This window comes from Odocoileus virginianus, chromosome 2 (genome assembly GCF_023699985.2).
Source record: "Odocoileus virginianus isolate 20LAN1187 ecotype Illinois chromosome 2, Ovbor_1.2, whole genome shotgun sequence".
NCBI lineage: Eukaryota > Metazoa > Chordata > Mammalia > Artiodactyla > Cervidae > Odocoileus > Odocoileus virginianus.
This window is the reverse complement of record NC_069675.1, coordinates 19,857,709-19,880,201: the sequence shown is the minus strand read 5'-3', so window position 1 is coordinate 19,880,201 and position 22,493 is coordinate 19,857,709. Positions and strand designations below refer to the sequence as shown.

General features: G+C 39.2%; 1 protein-coding gene and 1 pseudogene across 9 annotated transcripts in view; one reads left to right on the top strand and one right to left on the bottom strand.

The window, feature by feature from the left end:
- Positions 1-8,364, top strand: part of ATL2 (atlastin GTPase 2) — a 69,197-nt gene extending 60,833 nt beyond the window's left edge. For 7 of the 9 annotated variants that reach the window (XM_070476895.1, XM_070476913.1, XM_070476951.1 and 4 more), the window contains 6 exons: positions 177-315; positions 1,130-1,257; positions 2,393-2,449; positions 3,243-3,314; positions 3,951-4,382; positions 6,535-8,364. In XM_070476895.1, coding sequence (XP_070332996.1) covers positions 177-315; positions 1,130-1,257; positions 2,393-2,449; positions 3,243-3,314; positions 3,951-4,382; positions 6,535-6,654 — 948 coding nt within the window. In that variant the 3' untranslated portion in view covers positions 6,655-8,364. Of the gene's footprint in view, positions 1-176; positions 316-1,129; positions 1,258-2,392; positions 2,450-3,242; positions 3,315-3,950; positions 4,383-6,045 lie in introns of all 9 variants that reach the window. The other 2 variants (XM_070476905.1, XM_070476917.1) reach the window with 1 other exon arrangement.
- Positions 8,365-13,666: 5,302 nt separating this feature from the next.
- On the bottom strand, positions 13,667-14,483 carry LOC110130269 (post-GPI attachment to proteins factor 2-like; annotated as a pseudogene).
- Between the last annotated feature and the right edge of the window lie 8,010 nt (positions 14,484-22,493).

The window sequence follows — 22,493 nt, the reverse complement described above, 5'->3', positions numbered from 1 at the left end:
GGTCTTACCAAATGGTTAGAAATGGGTCTTTAATAAAATTTTACATTGTTAAAAAACACCCATCTGGAGTAGCATTTGAATTACTGTGCATGCCTGTGAGTATGTGTGTGTACTTTTAAAAAGAAAATTTGTTTTTCTCTTGTTTGCTCCTTTACCCTGTCTCTTTCTTCCTCCAGGTAAAACAGAATCAACATGAAGAGCTGCAGAATGTAAGGAAGCACATTCACAATTGTTTCTCAAATCTTGGTTGCTTCCTTTTGCCACATCCTGGTCTTAAAGTTGCAACTAATCCTAGTTTTGATGGGAGATTGAAAGGTGGGAATTCCCATTCTTGCTAAAATCAGAACTCAAGTTTTAGAGACAGAAAGTTAAAAAAATAACATATATATATATATATATATGGTTCCTTAAAATTTCTCTCTTGTAGTGGAGGATATTTCAGTGCATTGTTAATGAAGTGATTGTAGTGCTCTGTGTGGTCTTTCTAGCTTTCCATTGGTTTGTTGCAAATGCCTAGCATATTGATTAACATATTTTTTAATGTCTGTTGCTCAGCACTGATTGGTCCTAAAAATACTGAAGACTAAGAACATTTCAGTATTTCATCTGATTGCAGTCTGCTAAAAAGCATTACCAATATATTGTATTGATATAGTTAGATTTAAGTCTGTTTCAGGGTGATGGTATAATTTTCTGTGTATGTTTTAGGACTATTATGAGCATGATAGCAGGAGACTTGAGGATTAACAAAACTTTAACAGTATGGCTAGAAAAACAAAATTTAGTTTTCATATTTAATACAGTTTCATGAATTATCTGCCATTTGGAAAGGATAGTTTACTTAAAATACTTGATGTGGAATTTGTCTTGGTAGTTCACAGTTTTTTATTATTTGAGCTGACAGAATTATTGAAAGATGAAGAAAATGGGGTACTAGAGTTTGGGGGGGCATTATATTTTTTCCTAGGAGATGTGTCAGTGTGACAGGTTTGGATGAGTTTTTTGAAATGAATCTATATTTAAGTATCATACTCCTGTTTTATAAAACAGAATTTCATTAACTCTTACCAATGGTGACTTTATTTCTTTTTTTTTTTTCAACTAACATGACTAATTTCATGCCCACCAGATATTGATGAAGAGTTTAAAAGAGAGCTTCGAAATCTGGTTCCATTGCTCCTTGCCCCAGAAAATTTGGTAGAAAAAGAGATAAGTGGATCTAAAGTCACTTGTAGAGATCTTGTAGAATACTTTAAGGTAGGAAAATGCTTACGTTAAATGACTTTGTGTAAGTTGGAAATATAGTTGACTTAAAACTCATCTGTATGTTATAAAATTTCTTATCTGTATTTTAAAGCAATGAAGTAAAATTTATAATTTATTTTTTTTGCCTTGAATTGGATGTATCAATATTTTAGAATATTTAAGATTGTAGCAGACAACAATGTATCTTCTACAGAGTGATTTTATTTGTTTATACAGTTATCCTACTTTTTCTCCAGCTCTGATATGCAGAGAAGAACCATTCATAATATTATGATACCACTCTTATCATTTGAAGATGATAATAGATATTGGGAGCATAATTCTGCATCTTGAGTTCTCATAAAAAACCTTCTCTCAGAGTCTGAGTACTTGATGAGAGCCTTTGAAAGTTATCGAAACTGGGTTCTGAGCTCAAGTAAATTATTTATAGATTTTCCCCCCCCTCTGCTCTCTAGTCTTTATAGCTTGCTTGCCAGAGCAAGGCCACTCTTGAGGGTTGTAATTATTTGTAGTAGTTGTAGATGTATGGGGAAACACAGTTAATGAAAGAGTGTATTTTTGTGTTATTTAATGGACACTTGATCACCTTCATACTATCTTTGTTTAGTTATGAAATAATTTAAGAGTCAGGTGAAAGTTGAGGTGAAAGATTCCTATGTGGAACTTACTTAAAAATTTTCATCTTTCTTACTCTTAAACCACAAATTTGGTAATTTTTTTTGCCCTTGAACTGAAATATACTTTAATCTGATCAAAGTAAAATACTGAGTTAAAATGTTTTGTTCCATATTTATTTGAAACATTGGTAGTTTGGCAGTAGGAGAGAATTGTGGATTTCTTTTCATAGAGTAGATGGCATTTTATATATAACTTTAAATATGAAACAGCTTTTCTGCCAAGTTGAGAGTTATATTTAGAGACATTTCTCTAGGATATTATTTAGCAACACACATTTTTAATAATGTTGAGAATAGGGTTAACTTTGTTGGAGTGAGAGTATATGATTTTTAAAGCTTAGGCTTTCCTTTTAATAGTGTGAATCATTTTTCTATCTAATGATTTTTCTTTGGGGATATGGAGCCAAATTGTATAACGTATCAATATAATGAGTCTTCTGTATTTTTAGGCTTACATCAAAATTTATCAAGGAGAGGAACTTCCACATCCAAAGTCCATGCTTCAGGTAGTGTGTGCGTTGTATATACATTTATTTATGAGGGAGAAAAAAAATCTGCTTTAGAGAGAAATGCTGGAAATGGGGTGGTGCTTCTTTGCATGCAAATACATTTTAGATACTTAAGGCATGGGTCCTGAAGTTTTTGGGTTTTTGTAACTACAGTTGCAGACCTTGTACACACAGTACCTTCATAGAAATGAAGGCCCTTGGTGCTTTTTCTTCAGTTGCTCAAGAAGTGTAGGGTAATACGGGTTTGAAGTGCTTTATGTAGGAAAATTTCTGTTTCAGAAGATAGCTTAATGTGGGCCTTGCTGAACCAAGCTGCTTCTGTTCTCTGGGTCTTTGACAATGAATGTTGTTTGAAATAGGCTTATTTTCTCTTTATTTTAATGAGTGACAGCTACTTCTAGTGACTATAGTTTTTTCTTTCTTTCTTTCTTTTTTTTTTTTAAAAAGGTATTCTTCAGGGACAATGTTATTTTAACCTGTTTGATTTTTTAAAAATTTGCTACTTTGGGCAATTTCCCAGTTTTATAGTGGATTAATCTGTTTTTTCATAAAATCCATGTAGTAAATTGTGGATTTAAAAATGTATCCTGTGTCATGCTGATTATGTACATAATTTATTGTCTTAATCAGCATTTCATAAAATCCATGTAGTAAATTGTGGATTTAAAAATGTATCCTGTGTCATGCTGATTATGTACATAATTTATTGTCTTAATCAGCATTTATTGTCTTAAACTATCAGTCAAAAGATAGTTCACATAAAGTTGGCACATTTTATTTTATTTTTTAGGCGACAGCTGAAGCTAATAATCTTGCTGCAGTAGCAGGAGCAAGAGAGATCTATTGCAAAAGTATGGAGCAGGTTTGTGACTAACATTTATATTAGACACTAGAGTGAGAAGATTTCTATATTTAAAATCATCAAACCAATTCGTACTCCTTATACCTTGTCATGTTACATCATTCCCAAATTTTCTTTTATCATCTCTACTGAAAATAAGATTATAATTTCCATCTTTAGAGTGCAGGATGAGAGTAGTAAGTTATTACATAGACTGCACTAAAATATTTTTTGACACATGATTCAGAGTGCTATTATCAGTAGCTTCTGATGTTAGTAACATTGTCCTAAGGCCAATAGCAATTTCTGTGCTAAGCTTGCTAATTCAAATATTCAAGTACCTTTTTTATGTGTTACACCTCTTAACCCAACCCACTTTCTTGCCAGCAGTCTTTTTTGGTGTATTGCTGGGTCAGCTGACATCAATACAGATTGTAGTGTAATTCTTTTTGTCTTTATTGGTATATAGTTAATTGGGAAATTTTATTTTGCCTGAGTCAGTTAAATAGATAAGAAATGTGTAGATTATGATGATGTGTGGAGTATTACAAACAAATTTAAAACTAAATCATGTAGGTGGTTTAACTTAACTGATCGGGGAATTTCTTTCAAGTCTGACTTATTTCCAGCTTGTAATCTGTCCTACTGTCTGTACAGGTATGTGGTGGGGACAAGCCTTACATTGCACCTTCAGATCTGGAGCGAAAACACCTGGATCTTAAGGAAGTGGCAATTAAACAGTTTCGTTCAGTGAAAAAAATGGGCGGAGATGAATTCTGCCGTCGTTATCAGGACCAGCTTGAGGCTGAAATTGAAGAAACCTATGCAAATTTTATAAAGCACAATGATGGCAAAAATATCTTCTATGCTGCTCGTACCCCTGCCACACTGTTTGCAGTCATGTTTGCTATGTATATAATCTCAGGACTGACTGGCTTCGTCGGCCTAAACTCTATAGCCGTCTTGTGTAACCTCGTCATGGGGTTAGCACTGACGTCTCTTTGTACTTGGGCATATGTTAAATACTCTGGGGAGTTCAGAGAAATTGGAACAATGATTGATCAGATTGCTGAAACACTATGGGAACAGGTTGGTATCTGTCTTTTGGTTTTCAGTGACTAATCTTATCCTTGTGGCTCCCCACCTCTCCTTCAGTCCCCCATTCCCCACCCTCACCCCCAATATTTCCACACCTACTTTTTCTTTATATGGAGAATGGCAAAAGGATATTTTCTGTTTTGTTTAGATGCATAATCTGAATATAATGTATAAACTGAAGAGTTTTTTTTTCCTTTAAAGTTATAATGTGCTTTGGTTGACTTATATCTGTAATACTCTGGTTAGTTTCTTAGTTATAGGCCTGATTATACCAGACAAGTGGGCAGGACCAGAGTCTAAGGATTTTTCCTTTTGTTTTTTTTTTTTTTTTTTGAGATAAGAAATTATCAGTGTAAGAGTTATGAAGGTATTAGGAAGTAAGTTTGGAAGTTCAGTTCTTTTGAAGTTTCTTACTAGGATTGATAAGCAATGCATGCTTATATTTCAGGGAAAATGGGTGATATTCAGGTCTTCATTGCCTTCCATGAAGATAGTAGTGATTTACTGATGTACTTACTACAGAGAACAATCTTATAGGGAATTCTTACAGCAAATAATCTTTGACTTCTGTACTATGGAAATGCTAATGAGCAAAGCAAAATACTACAGTGAGCCAGCTTTTCTTAATCATAATCTGTTGCCTCAACCAGAATTCAAATCAGGATTTTTTACCTCAGACCAGAATTCAAAGTTGGCTCTGAGAAGTATCTACTAAGGAAAGCCTTCTTGTGTATCAGCCAGCTGTTGTCTGGAATTGCCTGTGTTCAGAAAATTTCACTTAAGGATATTGTCATTAAAATGGTCATCGTGAAATACCTGAGCATCATATCAAGAATGAAAGCTACAGTTATTACTGATGGACAATATAAAAGGCGTTTTCAGATTCCATTTCTGGGCCAATGAAGTATTGGGCTTATTTGAAGATTTAAGATAATGTGGGTCCATGCTGGTTTTGGTTTTAAAGTCAAAGACTGAAGAAGTTGATTGATGCTGATTTTTCTTTTTTTAAATTTTTTTATTTTTCTACTAATATTATTATTATTTTATACAGTGACCCACTATATTAATTTGCATTTTATATTTCTTTAGAGAAATGCTCTGTTCAGATCTGATTTGGAAGCTTCTGTCTGGATATTTATTAAATTTTTATATCTTAAAAAAAGTTCATTCTTTATATTCCTCTGATATGTTCTGTTAGAAGATGGATTAAAAGCTATCACAACCTAAAAAAAAAAGCTATCACAGCATCACTTAAAATATTATCTACTTTAAAAGTGTTGAATCATTATTAATTTTCTGCCACATGGAATTTCGATAATTGTACAGTGTCTTCTGAAAATCAGTCATCTCCAATACAGCACTGTTTCTAGGATTTTAGAGGTGCCACTATCACAAAACAAGTCAATGGAAGAATCTAAAGTGTGTACAATTATTTTTAGTATAGTTGAGGTAAGATGATCACTAGGCGGAAGGTCTGTGCAGTGTCAACAAACCTTGTCTAAATTTTTTTGCATTTCTTTTTTCTTTTGCTTCAGAGGAGTCCCAGGAAGGTGAGAAACTATGAAGTCTCAAATTTTTGTAGTCTTAAGTAAACTCTTTATTTAAATTCAAGGCCCTCTGAGTCATGCTCCTAACGAATTACTCCATGTTTTAGGTGTTTTCCAAACTGTTCGAAGTTACTAGACGTCGAATGGTTCATCGTGTTCTTTCGTCAGCACAGCGACAGAGACTGTCATCCAACAATAACAAGAAGAAAAATTAGACAGTATTTTTAACTTTTTTCCCTATCTGAAGTGTTCACACTTATACATGTAGGACAATAAGCAGGACCGTCTGGGCCGGTCTGCATAAATGCTGTATACATACCAGATTTGATGCTGCATATAGGGTATGGAATTGCACATCCATCTCATAGGAATTGTAATGGTTTGAATAGGAGGAAAGTAATTTTTGTTACATTATAAAATGTCTAACTGCATTATTTGTAGCATCATAACTTTGTTTTGGGAGAAGCATCTTTTTATTTCCCACATTCCTGGTTATTTTCTTCATTGCTTTGAATTGAATTTTTATATCTATTTTTATATGTAACTCTTTTTTTACCTCATGTTTTTATTTGTTTTGCACATTTCTCATACCACAGGTATTGAAGCCCCTGGGTGATAATTTGATGGAGGAAAACATAAGGCAGTCTGTAACAAACTCTATCAAAGCAGGCCTGACTGACCAGGTGTCTCATCATGCCAGATTAAAGACAGACTGACACTTCATCTCCTCATGGACTCCACTCTCCCTTTTTTTCATGCTTGCTGTACAATGAGAACTCAAATAAAAATAAACCAAAGTTTACAATCAACTGTAGAAGTAGTTTAGTATAACTGGCTTCACAGATGGCTGCCACAGAGTGTGAAATTGTTTGTTGGTTTTAAGCATTCTGTTCATGGCTCCTGAGACATGATGTTTGGCTGAGGAGCATTAGTTTATCATGCACACTGGTGCCATGTTTAATTCTTTTTTTTTTTTTTCTTTGATGTTAGTGAAATTTGTCTTATGTAAAAGGATATTTCAGGGAAATATTTTAAGAAATCTATTTAGAGTCTTTTTAACACAATGTCCCATTGAAATTTTAATTTTTAGAGAAGTTATGAATCACTGTAGCAAGATTCAGATTGGAATGACAATGAAGCCTTTATTGAGCCACGACATTAAAAGTATATATTGCTTTACTGCCTTCAATACCAGTATTACATAAATGCATGTATCAGAAATTTCACAGAAATTACACGACAACTCTTGTAGCTAAGAAAGTGATTCTGAAGTGTACATTTGTCTTGCCTTTTTAAATTTATAAACCTGCCCTAAAACGAGATGCATATCTGGGAATCTAAACTGTCTTTATGCAGTTTAGCCTTCATGTACATAAAATATGCCATTAATTTTATTGGGGGAGAAATTCCATCCAAAAATGTTGCCTACAGCTATGAGTTAAGAGTGTCTGTACAGTGTGTAGCTTTTATTTTCTAAAATCACAGATAGGGCATGTATATGAATTATAAATATATAAATACAATTTTGTATTAAAAGTTTTGTAGTTTATGGCAAAATCTGGTTCTGTGGTAGGCTAATGAGTACAGTCCCTGTGAAGGAATGTTTGTGGCTCATGTCAGTGTATGAATGCATAGACAATTTGAAGTTTTTGATATATTTGTGATATTTATCTTCCTGAGCACTGCAGTCTCACTCCCCACCCCACCCCCCACCCTCGAGGGAATTCAATGGGAATGTTTATCGTGACTTTGTCCTCTGTTGCATTTTAAAGTTATTTTCTGTAATTTATTTTCAGTACATAATTAAAAATTTGTTGCATATATAAAATGGAACTTGTGATTCTTTTTTAAGGAATTATTCAAATATATATTCCATTACATAAACCTATTTGTTTATACTGAAAAGAGCATGAGTGAGGAACACCCATGTGAGAGCTGTAAGCTATTGTACCTCGAAGCTAAGCTTGTAAACAGTTATTTTTCTGTGTCTGTCTCCGTCAGGGAAAACTTGTGATTAGCTAGGGGATTTATTAATTTTCGTTTCTCTCTCTTTTTTCTGGTATATGTAAGGCTAACATTTTGCAGTACTTTTGTAGCCTTCTCTATGAACACCTGTTTAAAGCACCTATTTTGGTTTCTAAGTGAAGAGAACTCAGATGTTGAGTTGCATGGCCGAAAGCTCAAAATTTACTTTGGTATATCTCTCCCCCCTCCTGCTTCAGATCCTGTTTTTATATGGATTGTGTTTGTTTCCATCTATTATTAAACTGCTACCAACTCATCTGTTCTTAAAGAGAATCCACCTGAAAAGTGTCTCATTTCTTTTACTATGTTTTATGAATGTTGTGGACTGTTTTTATGAATGGAAAAAATAAAAAGTTTGTTGTATAATAGCAATTCTTCTGAAATTAAAGAGACACAGGTAACTGTTTTGTTTTTTTGTTTTTTTTTAAAAAAAGAGTTGTGAAATCTAGACTGTTGGATTTCTTAATATTCCTTATTGGAAAGAGTGTTTTCCCCAAAGATAAAATTGTATTAAGGATTCCAAGAAAGCACTTTGGTTTCAGCTGGAAGACTGAATATTGTTAAGCAAGAAGCAGTGAAAAGGGATTAAAGACAAACTCGAACTGTTTACTGAAATAATTTTGGTGTTAGTATATTTTCTGTGGTATAATTTTTTAGTAATTTATAAGTCAAGGTTTTTTTTTTTTAATAGCAAACTGTCTTCCTCATTAAGATATAAATAACTTACTTTTGTGGAAGAGATAGTAATTTGTGACCCAACTATTGACTGCCTTATATATTTCTCATGAAAATAGTCATCCTTGCTTCACTAAGTATATTCTGCTTGTGAAATGGAATAGCGGTAGTTTTTGAGAGTTTATATCATTTGGTGAACTTTGAGCAGGGCTCCCATTAGCCATTTTACTCCAGAACTGGGCGCTTGAGCAGTTACTCTTGCTGTAGGTGTGACTGCTGCTGGAGTTTGGTACACTGTTTGATTGTTGCAGGGTTAAACATTTTTGGGGTGGACTTAACTTGGTTAAAAACTTACTGAGAATATACCATAAAATTCCACAAAGCACTATAACGTTACTGTTAATGGTTCATTAAGGTCAAAATGGGCTTATAGAAAGTTTTCAAGCAGTTGCTTAGTCTTTTGGCTTTCTGATTAGCTGTTTCTCTGCCACTATGGGTTGCCTGGGTTTGTTGCACACATTTTTAGGTTTCAGCAGTTTCATTCTTGCGTGAGGTTTGTTTTCCCTACTTTGGCCAGAATTGCTCTGTGCACCTAAATGTTTTTCCATTTGTGTACTAGTTGTGAGGTGATGGTGAACGTCGGCTTGGAAGAGCTGGCAGCTGTTTCTGGCAGCCATCTACTTGGCCAGAATTTACTCATCAAATGACTGTCTTGGATTCAGTCTGGAGCCTCTGTCAGAAAGGGAACTTAACTTTGGGGAATACTTGACTTTTGTCAAACAAAGCTACATGAGGGCTTTCTCATGCAGGACAGAGAAATGCCACCTTCTCTACCTAAATCTTTTACTAGATTTTAGGAATTTCTCCTCTCCAGACTTGCAGTTTGCTGAAATTGAGGATGAGGAATTGACCTACCCTTGACATACTTGAGGGCAATACAGCTCCTGTTACCATTCTTCAGTGAAAGCTAGGAGATGACTAGGTCAAAAGTGCCTGAAGAGGAGTGTAAAAGAAGCTTAGGGGAGAAGGGGGAATCACAGTCTTCATATAGTCAATCAAGCATTTGCACATACATTAGTACTTTCTGTTCAACCGTCGTGTGGTAGGAAACCACTTAAAAAAAGCTGTCTCGGGTGTCTCAGGCTTGCAAACCAGGATTCTGCCACTCCACAGCAGGGGTTTGAGTCAGTGGAAAGTTTCAGACAGACGAGTGATAATCATAACTCAAAACTGCCTTAGCTGCATTTTAAAATTACTAAAGGTGAGGAAGAGAGGTTTTGTTAATACTGAAGCAAGGTGAAAATGACCCATAATACTACATTTAAAAAGTGATATTAAGCAAGTAGTGGAAATCTCCCTGTCCTTTTGATTGTATGTGCCAGAGGTAACCATATATTTGGTGTGTGTGCTACGGAAAACTTCCCCTGTGCTTACAGACAAATCTTTATGTGTATGCAAAAAACATGGTTTTTATTTTACACAAAAATAGAATTATCCTGTACATTATACATTTTCCCCATACAACACTGACATTTTCTTGGGCTGTTAAGTAATTCTTCAGTGCTCATGCAGTTACCTTGACCCTTCTGAGGGTAGATGGGGTTTTGAGGAGAGAGGCCAGACCTTGGACCTTACTTTCTGTGCTGTTCTCCCCACTATCACAGGATTGGTGAGAGAATCAAGATAACGTGGAGGGTGCTTGGAAAGCAGGTACTGTAGAAAATTTGTCCTCAGTTTTGTTTGCCCTGCGGCTCCATCTGCTGGCTCTATTTGGCCAATTGACTAGTAACTACTTCCTGAAGCTTGTCCATACTTTGATGGGGTGTGGGGGTCATCTGGACTGTGATTTGTGTGTGCGCTCAGTCGTGTCTTGACTCTATGCAACCCCATGGATTGTAGGCCACCAGCCTCTCTTGTCCATGGGATTTCCAGGCAAGAATACTGGAGTGGGTTGCCATTTCCTTCTCCAGGGGATCTTCCAACCCAGGGATTGAACCCAAATTTTCCTGCATTGGCAGGCAGATTTTTTACACTGTACTACCTGGGCTGTTATTTAAATAACAATTTTAAACTTTCTGAAAGTTTATATGGCAAACAATGTGGTCATTGTGGAGTAAAATTCTGTAGCTACTGACAGAGCAAGAAAGATCATCTAAAATGTCGTAGTTTAGACTTTGCAATCACAAAATGTGAAGACTGTAAACGCTTGGGTAACCTGGAGCTGGAAGAATACTTGAATTTAAACTCAGGGGAAAAGGAGATGAACCTTGGGGTTATAACAACTTTGTTCCTAGCACCACCACTTCAAGCTTCATGAACTTGGGCCGACACTTAGGTAACAGTTGAGCCTCACCTTCATCTATTAAATGGAGATAATACCTACCTCTCAGGGTTGTTAGGAGAATAGGATGAGAACATAAAATCCTCATAGACATTCTTTTGAATCCCTTTTACGGGGGATGATATTTGTGAAACGTGCATCTGTCTTACAAATCATACCTACTCTTAACTTTACACTCTCTGCTTTTTGAAGAGAATAACCATGATGACTCTTGGAGGGTGATAGTCATTGTGGAGAAAAACAGTATCAGGAGTTCCTTTCCTCAACAGGACTAAATTCCTTGGAAAGAAGAAACTATACTTCATTGCATCTTTTAGCCTTTCATATTGTCTAGTATTTTTTTAATAGCATGGTAAGTGCACAGAATATTTGAACATGGGCTGGACTGGTCAACAGCATCCCTTCACCCAGCTTCTGTACTTAAACATCCACTATAGATGAGCTATACCATCTGCTCTAGATGGGCAAGGTGGTTATGTAGCAACTATGGACCCCTAAGTATCAGTGGTTTTATTATTCCACCTTGGCCTCAAAATAAGGAACACGATTATTAACTAAAAATCTTGTAACTGAGGAAGTGAGGGTAGGCTACCCTTAGGGATTTGGATTATCTTTAGAAGTTACACTGATGTAATGCAGCTTCTTAAGTATCTGCTCTGTGTGTGTGTGTGTGAATGTATATAAAGTATTTCTGGAAAAATGAGTGGGTGATACTTAAACTGACACATGAATTTTATTTCCAAAACTCTAGCTATAAAAAATCATTTCAAATTAAGTGTCTACTCTTAAGTTCTTACAGAACTGGATTTATAGACCTGCACAGTAAGGAGATAAGAGTTCTTATATTCATTGTGTCTCTAGGAATGCTAACCACTGCTTAGAACAGAGGGGAGAGCTGTTATCTCTGTTAGTGTTGAAGCTTTTACAGGAGGTAAGAAAACCAAATTAATACATTTAGCCTCGAAACGAAATACCGCTGGTGCTGATGTACTAATAAACTTGGGGTGGCTATTTTAACCTCAGTCTTTGATAGAGGAGTTATCTGAGACTCACAGAGGTTGGCCACTTTTACCAAAAGGTTCTGGGATTGGAAGCCAGGTGTACCGGCTTTAGAGCCTAGATTGCCAGAAACTACTCTCCCTATTGCACTATTGTGAAGAATAAACAGTCCTGCACAGGCCGGGCAAGGGAGAAGGAAGAGGTCAGCAGAGAGGAGGAGTGCAGCAGTGGGCCGCTTGGGTTCCAGTGTCGGAGGTGGTTGTAGGGTGGAGAAGGATGGAGTAGGGGGAGAGAAAGTTTTGAAGACCCTGGTCAGGTTGTGAAGTCCTTTTACAGACCACATAAAGGGACTTGGCATGTAGATGTTGAGGATACATGGGTGATTCTTAGAAAAATGGAGGTAGTCAGTTAAGCAGTGGTTTTAATTGTCTTAGTTTCTCAAAGTATGATTTTATTTTTAAATCAGTCACCTGAAAGTGCTTGTTTTAAATGCACATTGTTGCCCCGCCCCACACTGTCATGAACTCGAACCTGTATTTCTGATAGGTTTCTCAGATCATTCTGATGTATGCTGGAGCTTAATATCCAGTATTTTGAGAAGTGTTTCCTAATGTGTAGTAGTGTAATCAACTTCTGCTGTTTTGTTTCCCTTTGGCAATTAAAAAAATTTTTTTTTCGTTTGAAATAGAATTCACAACCAAAAGAGCACAGGGCTTGAGGCAGTAGGGAGGATGGGGGACACCAGCGCCCATTCTGGGATAGGAATTTGTGCCTCTGATCCCTCTACGTGACACCTTTGCCAAGGAGGAAGAGTCTGGAAGCCAGAGATTTTAGAAGGAGCAGCTCCTGCTTTAGGTATAGAACACCACCTCCACAGCAAGCAGCACAGACTGGAAATCAGGCCGCTCCCCTACTCCCTTTCATCCACGCAGACACATAGAAGCTCAGATAGGGAAGTGTGTGCTAAGTCCCTTTGGTTGTGCCTGACTCTGCAGCCCTATTGACTGTACCCACCAGGTTCCTCTGTCTGTGGAATTCTCCAGGCAAGAATACTGGAGTGGTTTGCCATTTTCTTCTCCCTCGGATCTTCCTGACCCACCCAGGGACTGAACTCACGTCTCGTACGTCTCCTGCATTGGCAGGAGGCTTCTTTACCACTAGTGCCACCTGGGAAACCCCCAGATAGGGAAGGGCACACAACACATCAGAGGTGAAGTCAGGACCAGGACACCCGGGCAACCTTAGCAGAGAACTGTGGTCACAGGCCTGCATGTGCAAAGCAGACCATCAGACACACACGTCAGGTGAACGACCTTGTGGCAAGAAATGGCTTTGGTTTCCTGGTAGCAGTGTGGTCCCTGACCTCAGCCAGAGGTTGCTATATAAAGGCCAAGAACGGGGTCATGGTTATGAACCTCAGGACTTTCTTTTTTTTTTTAGCACCAGAGGGTGGAGCTCTCCGGCCAGCTCAGCTTCTTGGGGTTTCTCAGGATCTGGCGGTGCTGCTTGAAGGCCCCTGTGCCTTCCACCTGGGCTGGGGGAAGGGAGAAGGCATCAGGGCTGGGTGAAGCCTTGTCCTGGTCCCAGCGAGGACACATGGTGAGAGCGGGTCGGAGTGGTATTTGTTCTCAGCTTCTGGGCAGTGGGCCTCGTCTCCAGCAGGAGAGAGGGCTTGGAACCATTTTTCCTCAGGCTGGCTGGGAGGAAACCAGCAGCTCTTGGTTCTTGAAGTCCCACCAGGCTGCCATGTTGGTTAGGACGGCGGTGTACCCTCGGCTGGCAAAAATGGTGGGTACTGCAGCCTCACGATACTTGTTGTACCGAACGTGGACGGCTGGCGGCCTGAAGAAGATGGAGGCGATGAAGAGCGGCTGTTTCCGGCTGTCGGAGCTGCGAGCCCCTTGGCGCCGTCAGAGTGCAGGCGAGGAGCCTGTGACCGGGAGGAGGCCGTGAACACATGAAAGCGTTCTCGGGCATGCCGAAGTCCTCGGGAGAGGAGACGTAGGTGAAGACTGGCAGCGTGAGGCTCTCCACGAGGCTGAGGCTGGAGCGGAGGTGGGAAGGCGGGCACTAGCGCGGACCCGGGAGGCGTGGCTGAAGTAGTGGCTCCAGTAGGCGAGGCCACCAAGAAGTGGGGCGCCGAGAGCAGGCCGATGTAGAAGCACCACCCGATGGCGGGGGCACCTCTCGGCCGATGGCTGAGCTTGCTGACGGAAGGTAATGGGCGGCACGCCGCAGTATGTGGCCCGAATCTCCTTGAAGCGAAGAGCAGAGACGAGTACACAGAAGAGGAAGGCGACAGTGGGCTGCAGGCCGTGACCGGGCCAGCAGGGCGAAGTGGGGCCGGACCGGGCTCCCATTTCGGTCCAGCGACAGTGGGACCCGGTGCATCTTGTCAGACCCAGGCTGTGGTGGCGAGGAGGCAGGCCGGGAGCCAGGAGCACTGGGGAGATACTCAGACCCAGCCCAACTCTGCTGGTTTTTTTTTTTTTTTTTTCCTTCCATTTATTTTTATTTGTTGGAGGCTAATTACTTTACAACATTGCAGTGGTTTTTGTCATACATTGAAATGAATTAGCCATGATTTACATGTATTCCCCATCCCGGTCCCCCCTCCCACCTCCCTCTCCACCCCATCCCTCTGGGTCTTCCCAGTGCACCAGGCCTGAGCACTTGTCTCATGCACCCAACCTGGGCTGGTGATCTGTTTCACCCTAGATAACTCTGTTTTTATACTAACTAGGAAAGCTTTCTGCAGAGAGCTGAAATTGTGTTCTTATGTCATTTACCTGAGAGGGAGGTGGAGCCTGTGTTGGAAAGGATAGCAGTTGACAAGATTAAAAGTACATCCTTCCATATGAAAGTCAATATTGTCTCTCCCAAAGTATGGACCCATTTTTAACCTTAGACATTCTTTTTTTGTTTTTGTGTTTTTGTTTTTGTTCAAGACATGAAAGAGATTAAGTCATGACTCTACAGTAAATCCTCAAATAATGTCAAGAGTTGAGGAAAGTAGATTGGTTTAACTATCTCCATTTAGTTTTCATGCTAAAGGGAATAATTTTTCCTTCTCTTTTTTATTTTTAAATTATGAAAGTATGATAACATTTACAGGAGACTTGGAAAATACAGAATAAAGTTAAATATAGTTCCACTATATATTACAATTATTTTTTTAAGTAGATGAATGAAGATTTTTAGATGGAATTTCAATATCAACCTTAGGCATTCTTTTAAACTGTCACCATGTTTCTCTAGCTTTGGACTGATTCTCCCTTAAAATACTTCCCTCGAGGAACAAAGTAGTTTTAGCCACAGCTGATCATCACAATTGTCTTATTTCATTTCATTAGGGAAATATTTAAGGATGATAAGAGACTTTTCATAGTGTTCCTTGTTTCAACTTTGAAGGCAAAGAAAAGAACCCCAGGGCTAAATCATAAAATTGTCTCTATGAGGAACTTCCCTGGTGATCCAGTGGCTAAGATTCTGTACTCCCAATGCAGGGAGTCTGGGTTCAATCCCTGCTGGGGGAACTAGATCCCACATGCCGCAACAAAATCCCACGTGCCATAATTAAATTTGGTGCAAGCCAAATAAATTAAAAAAAAATTGTCTTTATGAATCAGCAGAGATTATACCTCTTATCAAAGTGTAATCTTCAAAAAAATCTAAGTTGACTGAATATTTGTCAAATTTATTTACCTCCTTAATGAGGAAACTGATAAGGTGACAAAGCTGGTTTGAGGCAGAGTTGGAGGAACAGGAGTTATGTAGTCTACCAGAAAGGGTGTATTGAAATGAATGTGCTGAGTGATCTAAGCCGTCCAAAGTGAATAGCAAAGTCAAACCTCTGGGTTAGTGAGTCTCAAGGACTTTTGCTCTTAGGACCCCTTGATATTCCTAAAAACCGAGGATCCCAAGTGATCTATCAATATTAACCTTATTAGACACTAAAACAAAAATGTTTCAATATTAGTTATAGTAGGCTCTTGAACAAGATGGGGGTTAGGGTTACCCACCCTCCCCACAGTCAAAACTCCAGGAATCACTTTATAGTCCACCCTTCATCCTGGGTTCTGCTTCTCTGGATTCAACCAGCCACAGATTATGAATAGCACAGCAGCTGGTATCTACAGAAAAATTGTTGTTGTTGCTAGCCATTTCCTTCTCCAGGGGATCTTCCCAACACAGGGACTTAACCTGCGGCTCCTGTTTGGCAGATGGATTCTTTACCATTCAGACACCAGGGAAGACCCTACAGAAAAATATCTGTGTATAATAGACCTGCAAAGTCCAAATCTATGTTTTTCAAGGGTCAACTGTATTTTCTTAAGAGATTTTTTCTTTTATGTGGACCATTATTTTTAAAAAGTCTTTACTGAATTTGTTGCAATATTTTTTCTGTTTTCTGTTTTGTTTTGTTTTGGCCATGAGGCATGTAGGATCTCAGCTCCCTGACAAAGGATCCCATTGCATTGGAGGGCAGTCTTAACTGCTAGACTGCCAGAGAAGTCCCAAAGGTCAACCATATTTTAAAAATAAAAATAACAAGCCTATTAACATTTTTAAATGAAAAATAACTTTAGATATGTTTTCAGAAAAAAGTCATTTTTACACTTTTGCAAAAAGAACACTAAACTGGCTTATCAGAAGACAGCTGAATTCTCATATCAATTTCTGCATTCACATGTTGCAATATGTTGTTTTGGTTGAAGTATATGAGGAAAACCTGACCTCACACTTATGTAGTTGGAAAGGGAGGACCTTACAGAGTCCCAAAGTGTCTTGGGAACTCTCAGGGGTCCTTAAATTACACTTTGAGAATGAATACCCTTTATTAAAAAATACCCTTGGCAGGGATGCTAAACAATGCCCCAGTAGAACTTTGAAAGTACATGCTGTACTGTCTTTTGCTTATTTCCAAGTTTTGGATGATTTTTCTTAATATTTCAAAGCCTATGTCATGCTCCTATCACCAGAAACAGATTGGGTCAGGCAGACCAAATTCCATTTGTGAACAGTGAGAATTTGGACTACATTGTAAATTCATTTCTTTAAACAATCCCCCCAAACAAAAATGTGTTTTTTCCTCTCAATGTAAAACACACAAAATTTAGAAAATATTTTTTCTAAAAAATATTTTAGAAAATATTTTTTTTAATAAACAATTATCTTTAGTACTTTGAAGTACTTATTGGAGGTAAACACTGATACCTTCTTTTTTCTCTTTTTAATTTCCTTCAGTCTGTCATCTGTGTAGGTATATAGAATGAAAGTGAAAGTTGCTCAATCATGTCTGACTCTTTGCGACCCCATGGTGGAATTCTCCAGGCCAGAGTATTGGAGTAGGTAGCCTTTCCCTTCTCCAGGGGATCTTCCCAATCCAGGGATTGAACCCAGGTCTCCTGCATTGCAGGAGGATTCTTACCAGCTCAGCCACCAGGGAAGCCCAAGAATACTGGAGTGGGTAGTCTATCCCTTCTCCAGGGGATCTTCCTGACCCAGGAATTGAACCAGGGTCTCCTGCATTGCAGGCAGTGTTGGTGTATAAAAGTAAGCATATGTTTGAAGAATCCCATGAACAGAGGAGCCTGGTGGGCTACAGTCCACAGAGTCGCAAAGAGTCGAACACGACTGAGTGACTTCACTTTCACTTAAAAAAAAAAATTAACATATTTTTAAATTTAACATATCATAAGCCTTTTTCATGACAGTAAATCATGTTCTAAGTTATTTAACAGCTATTTTATTTTGTTATAATTTATTTACTTAGTTTCATAATGTATACTTGACATCTTCATTTTTGGTGTGTTCATAACACAGCAGTGAATAACTCTGTACCTACATTTTTGTGGACATCTCTGCCAATAACTTGGAGACTGGGACAAATCCTAGAAATAGAATCACTGACCTGTAGAAGTCTTGTACCAGTTTACACCTCATTTAGCAGTGTTTGAGAATACTGTCCCATCACCAGTGCTTTTAGGACCAACCCCATCGTGTTCCTGTCATCTATCTACCATCAGAAGATGAAGTCATTTATCTTCTTACTGCTTCATTTATCACTGAATCCAGTAGTTCTCATTCTTGTCTGTTTATCAGGATCACCGCACCCAGCCAATCCTGGAGATTGTGTTTCAGGTGGTCTGCGGCACAGGCTTCATTTTCTAAAAGTTCCCCAGGTGATTCTGTTGTGCGCTTAGGACTGAAGACCGTGCCCAGCCCTCCTACCCCTTCCTCTGTGCTGTCTACAGTCCAGCCCTCTGTGTTCTCTCTTCATGTCTTGCCTTAACTGAAACTGGGTTCCTCTTGCACTCCCTCAGTAGAATGTCTCCTGACAGCCTTTTCGAGGCTGGTTTTCTCCACACCTGTGTTCTTCAGGTGCTGAAGGAGGGTTAGATTAATTGTGCCCTATTGCTGATTCAAATCTTTTTTTTTCCATTAACTGACCACAAACAAACCAGCTTCAGGGCTGTCAGACTTTTCTGTTCCTCACCCCAACTTGCTACTGGCATTTGCCACACCTCTCTTCACTGAAAACTATAGCACTTGGCTTGTAGGGCTTCTTTTCTGCTCTCTCTGTGGTCATTCTTGGCACCTGTAACACCACATAAATGACCCATCGAATATCTGAACTTTTTTTCAGCTCCCATGATATCTTTTCCCACTCCATTTCCAACTGGTCCTAAGTAGGACTAGTCCTCAGTCACACTGTCTGCCTGTATCCATACTGCCTCCCAAATCTAAATTTTTGACAATTATCACTCCTAACCTTTCAACTCATTTACTCCTGTATTTCCTTTCAAGCAATCCTCTGATCTCATCAAAACCTTATTCTCTGGCCTTACTGCTTATTCATACATGTCACACTCATCTCACTTCCTTCCTTACTCAGCTTAGATGCAGTGGTCCAGCATGGCAACCCATTCTTCTCTTTTCTTTAAAAATTTGGCCATGCCATGTGACATGTGGGATCTTAGTTTCCCCACCAGGGATGGAACCCGTGGCCCTGGCATTGGAAATGCAGTCTTAACCACTGGACCTCCAGGGAAGTCCCAGTTATTCTTGTATGTACATTTGTAGTCTCTTTGTGGTGTGTATGTGTGTTAGTCGCTCAGTTGTGCCTGACTCTTTGTGACCCCATGGACTGTAGCCCACCAGGCTCCTCTGTCCATGGGGTTTCCCAGGCAAGAATACTGGAGTGGGTTCCCGTTTCTTTCTCCAGGGACCTTCCTGACCCAGGGATCAAACCTGGGTCTCTTGTGTCTCCTGCATTTGCTACTTAAGTGTTGGGGTTCTTTAATGGACCGGAACCTGGTGGTATGGAGCCGACGATAAGAACATAAAAGAGAGAAAGAGGCTGATATTCCCTGGTTTACGCAGAGACCAATAAAGCCCTTGACACAGGACTTCCATCGCTCACGAAGGCACCAGGCGCCCTCTCGAGGGGCTGAAGGCGCAAAGTGCCTTCAAGAGACGGTCTTAGAAGCTCGGGCAGGAAAGTGAACACGACGGGTCTCCACACTCCAGAGAATCAGCCAGAAAAAGAGAGAGAGAGAGAAAAACAAAAAAGGCACGGGGACCTAAGCTCTGATGGAGCAAAGGTGCTTTAATGATTTTTCTATGAGTATATATGACTGTGGTACAAGAAACTTCTTTCGGGAATGATGGAGATTAGAAAACCAAACGTACAGCAACTGTTACCAAGGGAACAAGGGGTAATGTTAGTTCCAAGATCAGGAGACAATCCATATCTCAAGAAAGGGGAGCAAGACTAAGCAGTTTTGTCAAAAAAGAGAATGTTTACTAAAGGAGACCCAAGCCTGCCTCACACCATGACCTCAGTCCCTGGGAGCAGCGTGCTGTTCCGCTTGAAGAGGGACAGAGGACTCATGACAGACAGCACGTAGGAGTCCTCCCGTCAAACACTCCCTGACACTTAAGTCACCTGAGAAGCCCCAAGCATGTGGTAAGTGCTACAGAAAAAAAAAAAAAAAGGAAAAAAAGGATCAGTATGAGGAGTGCTGGGGGTGGGGAGGTTTAATTAATTAATTAAAAAATTGTGGCATAATATACATAAGATGCACACATCTTGTACAGCTCAGTTTTCACAAATGTACACACCTACATAGCCACCACCTAGGTCAAAATATAGAAGCTTCCCACTGTCCCAGAAAGTTCCCATGTGCCTCCTTTCCATAGGGAGTTCCATGTCAATCCTCCTGTTATGGGGGGGGCGAGGACTGACCTATTTTCTGTTCCTCTGTTTTGCCGGATTTTGAACGTTATCTGCATGAATTCACGCAAATGTATGCTTGGGTCTGGTTTCCTTCAGCTTCAGCCAACACTGAAGGTTTGTACTGCTGAGTTGTTGCCAGGATTCATGCTTTAGTAGGCTCTATTGCATCCCACGGGTAGATGCAATGTAGATGCATGCATGTATATGTCCAGGGGTGACATTGGAACTGATTCCAGTTTGGGTGGCTGTGACATCCCCGTGCGTGTCTCTTGGGTGGGTTGTAGGAAAGGAACTGCCTAGTTGAAGGGTCGACCAAGGAGGGTCCTGTTCACCTCTTTGCCCAGGGGCCTGAGGCATAACCTAGAATGCTTTCTTTTTTACTCTCACTCTCTCTTCTCTCTCTCTCTTTTTTAAAGATTTGCTTTAAATTATGAAAGTACAATAACACATTTGCAGGAGACTTGGAAAATGCAGAACAAGGTTACCTATAGTCCCACTGTCTATTAAGATTTTTCACTGGAAGATTTCCCTGGTGGCTCGGCGGTAAGGAGCATGCTTGCCAACGCACGTGGCTGCTCAGGAAGCCTGGGCGCCACAGCTGCTGAACCTGTGCTCTGGAGCTCATGCACTGCAACAAGGGAAGCCACTGTGATGAGCATCCTGAGCACCCCAACTAGAGAGAAAGCCCACATGGCAACAAAGACCCGGCACCGCCAATAAATAAATAAGTAATTACAAAAAGATTTTTAGTTGGAGCGTTCAATACCAAACTCCCAAAAACTAATAGAATGAATGTACAGAGAAGTAGAAGGATACAGTAGACCTGAAAAGCACTGTGAACCAATTCAACATAATTAATATTTATAAAATTTTCACACAACAGGAGGATACAAATTCTATTCAAGTTCCCATAGACTGTAAATTAGGAGACACTGGAACATATCCAGGGACATAAAACAAGGTGCAAAATTTTCATGGTCTAAAGGTATTAAAGTCATATAAAGTCTGTTCTCTTATTACTGTGGAATTATGCTAGAAATCAATATCTAAAGATATTCGAAAATAACCCACATGTTTTCAAGTGTGGTGTGACATTCACCAAGAGAGATCTTTGACTTAGCCATCGAAAGCCTCAAAGTTAGACTGAGAAAAACACATTGGGTGACTGTGCAGAAGAAAGCATTTAAATGAGAAATTAGTATCAAGATGATAAATTAATATTAATGATACTTTAAACAAAATCCCATGTATTTGGAAATTAAATGTCTGCTTTTAAATGATGGTTGCATCTAAGAAGCCATAACAAGGAAAATTAGAAAATGTTTGTAATAGAATAAAAATGGAAAGAGAATTTACCAGAATTTGCTGCGTGCAGCTGAAGTTGCTCAGTGCAGTTAAATACAATGGGGATCTTGAATAAGGAATGAAAACAAATAATGGACACTAGCATAAAATTTTGTGAAATTTGAACAATATCTGTACTTTAATGATTCTATAGAGGTTTACTCTTTTAAGTGGGATGATGGGGGTATGCTTCATCATGAAGGTGACATTTGAGCAAAGACTTGGAGGAGGTGAGGCAATGAACCATGCAGATATTTCAGGGAAGCGTATTCCAGAAAAAAGGAAGTACTGAAGCCTGAGGAATGAGGGTGCATATCCTGTGAAAGGGATCAGTCAAGCTGTTAGGGGTCAGGTCACATAGGGCTTCTACACAGTTAAAAGAAATTTTTAGTAAAAGGCAAACTGGAAACTATTAGGGCATTTTGAGCAGAAATGACTGGGTCATTTTCGTCGTTGGAATGAGACTAGATTGTACTGGGGTGGGCAGGGCAGAAAAAGAAAAAGAAAGATCAATTAGGAAGTGATGGAAATAGTCCAGGTGAGAGATGATGATGATTGTGGATCAGATGGTAAGAAATAGATTTGGGATATACTTTGAAAAATGTCAAAGGACCGACAAAGGTTTGTCTAGTCAAAGCTATGGTTTTTCCTGTAGTTATGTATGGATGTGAGAGTTGGACCATAAAGAAAGCTGAGTGAAGAATTGATCCTTTTGAACTGTGGTATTGGAGAAGACTTTTGAGAGTCCTTTGGACTGCAAGGAGATCCAATCAGTCTATCCTAAAGGAAATCAATCCTGAATATTCATTGGAAGGATTGATGCTGAAGTGAAATTTCAATACTTTGGCCATGTGGTACGAAGATCTGACTCATTGGAAAAGACCCTGATGCTGGGAAAGATTGAAGGCAGGAGGAGAAGGGGATGACAG